Consider the following 7,500-nt stretch of genomic DNA (forward strand, 5'->3'; position numbering starts at 1 on the left):
CCCCTGGACTGCCGTCACGGCACCCCAGGTGCCCCGTCACCCACTTTGAAAACCCCTGCCCATCAGTAGTTCCCAAACACTTTTAACTCAAGACCCATCTTCATCTCTCAGGTGCTTCCTGGCTTTGAGAACCTGCTCTTCGCCCACTCCAGCTGGTACACCTATGCTGCCAGCATGCGCATCTACAAACACTGGGACTTGAGGCTGTCGGACACACACACAGCCACCGGCAGGATGTCCTTCAGCAGTTATCCCGGTACATTACATTCACAGGATGGGCAACGTGATGGGAGCAGGGCTATGGCACTGTCAGGGTTCCCACGGTCATGAAATTCCTGGAAATATTTTGAATTAGAAAAATATTTTTCCAGTACTGGAAAAGTTTTGGAATTGATCAAGGGTCCTGGAAGGTCCTGGAAAAAATAGATATGCATTGTCTTTGGTTATTGATTTTGTTAAAACCTCTGAAATGACAATTAAACATTGGCCAAATTGTCAAATATTAGACGCAGAAATTGTGAAAATAGCAGATCTACATGCTCACAACGCGAGGCGTTGTGAGCATGTAGATCTGCTATTTTCACAATAAAACCATGTAATACAAAATTCCTCAACTCTAGTGCTTGTCAGGGTGCCGGGGACCCCAGTTCAAATATGATTATTTCGGGGGTCACGGCCTGAAAGGTTGAGAACCCACAGACATACACTGCCTGTCTTTGGGCATTGCGCAGTAAGCGACTCGTTATTGAGCTGAATTATTGTTATATAGTCCTGGAAATTGGGTTCAATATTCTGGAAAAGTTTTGGAAAGGTTTTGGAAATTAATTGGTAAAAATGTGTGGGAACCCTGCACTGTGGTCAGGGCTGTCTGCGGTGGAGTTAGACAAAACAATGTACTGGTACTGTTGCTGTAGATTCCAGCTCGTGTTTAGACAACCAAGTGCAACAAGCAGCACAATTCCTATTTTAAGTGTCTCTTAATTCAATTCAACAGCTTAGTCTGCAAGCAGTTTTATTTTTTTCCACAAGCACCAAGCCATTGTAGGTTGAGTGATTGTGTCTCCAAAGATTTGCCAAGTGTTCCCTAGCATAAAGCATAATCTTACTGGGCCGCATTCCATTAGAACACAAGGGGTTTTAAAATGCTATTTTTAGAGACGCAGGACAGTGTTATCACTACAGCAGCTATATTAAAATGTGCCAGTGGAGTTGGCTGACCATACCGGTACATACACCCTGATCTCCCAGGGCCAGCTTAATGTATGAACAAGGGAAAACCTCGAACAAGGAGTCACACCTGTAGTTACTTGCGCCAACAGAGTACTGCTTTCGGCTGCACATGTAGCTGTGTGTGTAAGCCTGCATAGCCCAATCAGGGACCAGCATCTCTGGCAATGTCATCATTAACAGCTAATGAGGGACCAGCATTCCTGGTGATGACAGTGGTGATGAGAGTGGTGAGCAGCGCACCTCATGGCGCACTCTGCTGGCTCACAAGTAGGTATATGGCCTACTTGTGCACAAGATTCAAGTTGGCACCTCGACAGAGTACCTTATTATTAGGTATAATATTTTATTTCAATGTAATAATATATTTTGGAACATTGTGCTGTACTATCACTACCCCTCTCCCAGGCTTCCTGACGTCTCTGGATGACTTCTACCTGCTGGGGAGTGGTCTGCTGATGACTCAGACCACCAACAGCGTCTTCAACACCTCCCTGTTCACGCAGCTCAGTCCTGACAGCCTGCTGGCCTGGCAGAGGGTCCGCCTGGCCAACCAGCTTGGCGCGCAGCGGAGAGGAGTGGGCACACATCTTCTCTAAGCACAACTCGGGTGAGGCGTCCGGCCTTGCTCCGTCAGCTCAGACAGTTGGCGATCAATCCCAGGTCTAGTTGTGCTGTTCTCTGGTTCCCCGGCTAATGTTGTTCCATAATCAATTTTATATATGTTGTATCACTTTACATATAGAGCAGGGCAAGACTATACCATAGACTAGTGAAACAGAATACAAAATATTGTTTACACACACACGCACACACAGACACATAATCCCTTCAACATACTATCTTCATGGCTGGATGTACTTGCCGCCTCACGCTACAGAAACAAGAGATAGTCTCCTGCCCTATGGATTGCCTTTCTCAGCAAGGCTTACTTACGCACTTACTGTATGTAAGCACATGTTCGTCTGCGACGTCACAGACTCAAATCTGGCTTTTGTCCTATGTGACAGGTCATCCTCTCTCCATGGTCGGTCTGTGCTGTTGTTGGCATGGTCTTTTTACTCTCACCACCAAAACAAAATTTCAGTCCTAGTTTGAAACCAGACTTTACGAAACATGGTTTTTACACTAAATTTACATTTCAAGAAATCTCATCTACTGTAGATCAAAAGATACTGTAATTGGTGGGTTCAGTGTCTTAACAACGTACTGTACACTTGACACACTGGTTCTTCTAGCTATGAAACCAGGGGTGTGCTGCTTACAAAACAGTTTATTCAACTCACTAACTCTTAATGAACAATTTGTTTTTCAACTTAATTCTACAATCCTTAAGTTGAGTGCTCTTGACTGCTGACAGAGAGGTACCGTAACACCAGGGATTTGAACCCATCTACAGCTTTTCCAGGATAGACATTGTGCTCATGCGCTTTAGGCATGGCTACTTTTCACCAGGAGGTGTCCTACCCAACATATGCAGTACATTTCTCAATGGAAGAGTAGGGAGACCACCTCCTGCCACTGCAGCTGTATTAGTATATATAGTATATTGTATAAACACATCCTACCATAGTTTGGTAGAAAGAAAGAAAGGAAAGAAAGGAAAGAAAGAAAGAAAGAACAAATGTGAAATATGAACATCAGAGAGCTTGTATTATGCAACACTTGAGTATGTAAATGGGGCAGCTGTTCTGATCTTGTTCTGGTCATGGTGCTATGGAGGGGTGGTAACATAACATAACAGACCATCATCAAATAGAAGTGCTTCCACCATTCCATCAAGGTTCCATGAAAGTACAGGCATAATTATACTCCTACAGTTGATCATATTATTGTCCTATCCTTGGTATTGTATCTTCATTCAAGTCATCAGCTAGGAAGTGTAAAACATTCCCACTCAGACTTAAAATGAATTTCCTTTCAAGGCTTTTCTGTGGTGGCCCAAAGAGATTCAAGAACCTTTTGCTATTGCCTACTTTGGCTAGGCCAGTCGGGTTCAAATCTTTATATTGTAGTCAGTGGCTTGTTGTCAGTATCAGCTTAGAATGAGGGTGTCTATCCCATTTTCAATGCACTAGACCCCTCAGAGATGGATTGCTGAGGTTGAGCATAACACCTACCATCATCTCCCAAGTACCTACCTATTACCGAGTAACTGCACGTCTAGTTACAGAAGCCACATGCTACTCATACACTGAGTTGGCGGTGCCCAGGATCAGAACCTTGTGGTCAAAGGCAAGTGCTCTACCCGCACATATGTAACTGCCAGCTTGATGGGTAGGTAAGTGTAGTGTTAGAGGTTTGATTCTGTCTTATAAATGCATGTTCATGCATTGTGGTGGTTTGGATGAAAGTGCCCACCAAATAGCCCATGCCGATATCTGTTGCTGATACCTGCCACCCTTGCCACTGCTGTTTGCTTTTGCCCAGCACCTATCCCAGCATCCACCCGTTGGCTCTGTTTCACTGCCAGTCCCAGTGCTCTTGTGTTGGCCTTCTGTGTGTCATTAAAGCAGGGAGTGAGAAGAATCATGGCTCTTTGAGGCCCAAATTTAAGAATAAAATATCTGTATCATATGAAGTTGTCTGATTGAAAACAGCATTATGTTAATGGTGAGTTCTACCATTATTCCAGGCACCTATAACAGCCAGTACATGGTGGTGGACCTCAGCAGGGTGTCTTTGGGCCGAAGCATCAGGGACGGAGCACTGACGGTGGTGGAACAGATCCCTGGGAAAGTTCTGCACTCGGATCAGACACAGACCCTACGCAGAGGTAATGCCACATCAAGACAGGACAGAGGTCAGCAGAGTAAAATTAAACTGAATATTCTCATATCGTCACTGTCGGAGCAGAAAACTACGTATCTCCAGGTTTCAAATTTGCATGTTTTCTTTTTTTTTTGAAATTCAAGCCCTGACTCATTTCAGAATATTGCACAAAACGATCTACAAGCACACAACAAGCACACAACGCCTCGCAGCGTTGTGTGCTTGTAGATCGGCTATTTTCACTAGTTTTGAATGATAAATACAAAACGAACAGTTTTTGGACATTTTCCACCCGACAACGACGATATGTACAGTAAATGCAGAGTAGATCTGAGCAGAAGAAAATGCATAAAATACAATACTAATTCCCCCCCCCCCCCCCCCCCCCCCCCAATTCTAAAGGGTAAATCGTTTGAATTTCCATCTTTCCATCAAAGCTATAATCGTGTTCAGACTCTTGAGTGCGTGAGTGTGCTGGCATGACATTTTCATAACTTACCGAGGACACACTATATCGACATTTGTCGCCAGGCAACAAGCCTGGGCCGTCCATCTTATCTGCTATCTGTGATGCTCATCGAGATATGAGAGCACAGCACTCAGACAGATAAACAACCAAACATGTTTTGAGGTTGTTTCTGTCTCCGATGTCATCGCACAGGACCCCTGCTGCAGTATATGCCACTTAAAATGCTTTGGTCACTTTGTAAACCCTGTTTTGAAAATAGTTTTTCAAATTTTCAAAGCCATCAAAGAAACGGCGACACTGGGGTTTCCATTCCGACGCATCCCCATTCCGAACAACAGGTTAGCGTTCACCAGCGTCGGCAGGTTAGCATTTCACCAGTTAGTATTTAGTTAGTATTGTATTTTATGCATTTTGTTCTGCTCAGATCTACTCTGCACTTAATGTACATATCGTCGGTTGTCGGGTGGAAATGTCCACTTGTAACTGTACTTGTACTGTACTACATTTCAACTGTATTGACTATACTTGTACTGTTCTCCATTTTTGTCTAATAAAATAATCAAAACAAACCAGGTTAGAATTCACCAGTTAAGTAGTACTGTTGTGTTAAAAGTACTGTTGTTGTTAATATAACTCTGAGTTGTACAAATGTAACATTCATTGTGACCACCATATGTCCCATTTCTGACAGGCTACTGGCCGTCCTACAACGTGCCGTTTCACACAGACATCTACAACATGAGTGGTTACAGTGTGATGTGGAAGAGACACGGCGAGGACTTCTCCTATGACCTCTGCCCCCGAGCCAAGATCCTTCGCAGGGACCAGGCCAGGGTGACGGACCTGGCCTCTCTCAAACACATCATGAGATACAACAGTAGGTTTGCTACTCAGAGCCGCCTCGCACACTTGCTTGGCTGGACTGGGACCAGGGGTGTCGCACCAAATTCTGGGCCCTGGGTACAAGGATTCACTGCCATTTAGACTGGGAACGCATATACGCATTATTTTGTGCTTTAGTGCCGCGCTGCGAGCTTGGAGATCTGCTATTTTGACAAATCGTGAAAATATGTGCAAGTCTTTGAATATTTCAATTCCTTCTAAGGTTTTTTTAAAAACCTATGTTTCCATCTCAAAAGATTTGGTTCCAGGGACCCCCCAGAAGCAAAATTTGAGTTACAAATGTTCACTTAATAAATACATATATTCAAAGATTTGCACACATTTTCACGACTTTTCAAAAATAGCAGATCTGAGTGCCGCGCTGCTGTGAGCTTGTAGATCTGCTATTTTCAATAGTTAAAGTATAAAATAATTAAGGCCCCTCCACCTGGGGCCCTAGTGACCTAGTCCCACTTCCCCCCCCCCCCCCCCCCCCCCCCCCCCCCACCCCCCTTGTCCCTGACTGGGACTAGGGGTGCAACTGTTCATCGATTATTGAAAGTGTAATAAAATAATCAATAAATGATCAATCCTTGTCATTATTGGTGAAAATCTTTAAAACTAAATCAAAAGCAAAACTAATGTGAAATAGAACCTCATCATCACATGTTGCTGTGCGACACATTGTGAGCTTATGGGTCTCTTTTGTGTCTTGAGCTAAAAAGGTTTGATAACCACCAATGTACAGCAGCATAGAATAGATACATTATTATGACATTGTTGTCATTTCAAAGGAGGTAGAGTAAGACAACTAAATCTTAGACTGGCTTCATTTCAGACTACAGGAGAGATCCGTATGCCAAAGGCATCCGTGCAAAACCATCTGTTGCCGTAACGACCTGAGACCAAGGAGACCACGCCCAGGAGGTTGCTATGACACAAAGGTCAGGGATCACTATGTATTCTCACTCGTTAGCTTTTGCATACTCCATTTAGTTCATAGTTCCTCGTTAACAGACTTCACTTCCTAAATTGATAATACCAAACAATCCATCAGTAATAACTCTGTTAAGGATATATTTATATACATTTTATACACATAATACAGTTTAATACGATTTGTACAGTGTATAGACAGACAGACCTATAGAAGCTACCTCATTTCATCTGCTGATGTTCCAACTACAGTAGTTCAATCTATAAATCTAAACTACAACCTCATTGGTCATTCCTCTGTCATTTTTAATGGTGCCCTGCAGCCAGCTATTGTATTTCATTAGTATTTCCTAAGCTCTTGTATTTCTTTAGATCTCCGGGGGTCATAGGGGCAGTTATTATGGATGAAAGCCAGGTCTTGAATTACAGAAGTATGCCAGCCCATAACTGGATCCCAAGTATCTGCTTGTCAGTCTGCAGTATAAATCTGTTATTTGAACCCACCTAAATTACTTGAATCTCCCCTTTCTCTCTCTCTCTCCCTCTCTTACGCATGTGCCTACACACACACACACACACACACACACACACACACACACACACACACACACACACACACACACACACACACACAACACACACACACACACACACACACTGCGTTACAGGTAACAGACTACCACATGGCTCGTCAGTTTGTTGCAGAGGCCATAAATGGACCAACCACGCAAGGCGGACTGCGGCCATTCTCGTGGCAACACTTCAACCACACAGCGCACCAGGGTCTTCCAAACACATATGACTTCCCCTTTGTCACCATGAGGCCCTCTGTATATGAGCCCTAACACCAGAGAAAGACAAACAAGGTAGATCAGGCCCACACATTCAAATGAGCAATTCTAACCTTTTCCCATTGCAAGTTCTCTGGTCGAGCATCTCCTTTGCTGTCCTTTTTCTTTTACTTTCTATGCAACGTATCGTCATTGTTGGGTGGAAACCTTGTATGTCCAAAACTGCTCGTTTTGTATCAGTCGTTTTAAAAATGATTTTTAACTAGTGAAAATAGCCGATCTACAAGCAGGCGTTGTGTGCAGGATCTGCTATTTTCACTACTAGTCTTGTGCGACAATTTAGCAAGATAGCGGGGCTTTACTTTACGAAAATACTTACAAATTTAAACTTGCATGCAGTTTCTGCCAGACAGTGACATGAGG

General features: G+C 43.6%; 1 protein-coding gene across 1 annotated transcript in view; it reads left to right on the forward strand.

The window, feature by feature from the left end:
- Nucleotides 1-7,131, forward strand: part of plbd1b (phospholipase B domain containing 1b) — a gene marked incomplete at both ends in the record, with an annotated part of 9,301 nt that extends 2,170 nt beyond the window's left edge. Inside the window, 8 exon segments of the mRNA XM_080747436.1 lie at nt 93-256; nt 1,636-1,781; nt 1,783-1,837; nt 3,863-4,003; nt 5,160-5,345; nt 6,189-6,212; nt 6,215-6,294; nt 6,955-7,131. Of these exon segments, the coding sequence (XP_080603562.1) occupies nt 93-256; nt 1,636-1,781; nt 1,783-1,837; nt 3,863-4,003; nt 5,160-5,345; nt 6,189-6,212; nt 6,215-6,294; nt 6,955-7,131 (973 nt within the window).
- Between the last annotated feature and the right edge of the window lie 369 nt (nt 7,132-7,500).

Source organism: Nannobrachium achirus (genome assembly GCF_963921795.1).
Source record: "Nannobrachium achirus genome assembly, chromosome: 18".
Taxonomy (NCBI): Eukaryota; Metazoa; Chordata; class Actinopteri; order Myctophiformes; family Myctophidae; genus Nannobrachium; species Nannobrachium achirus.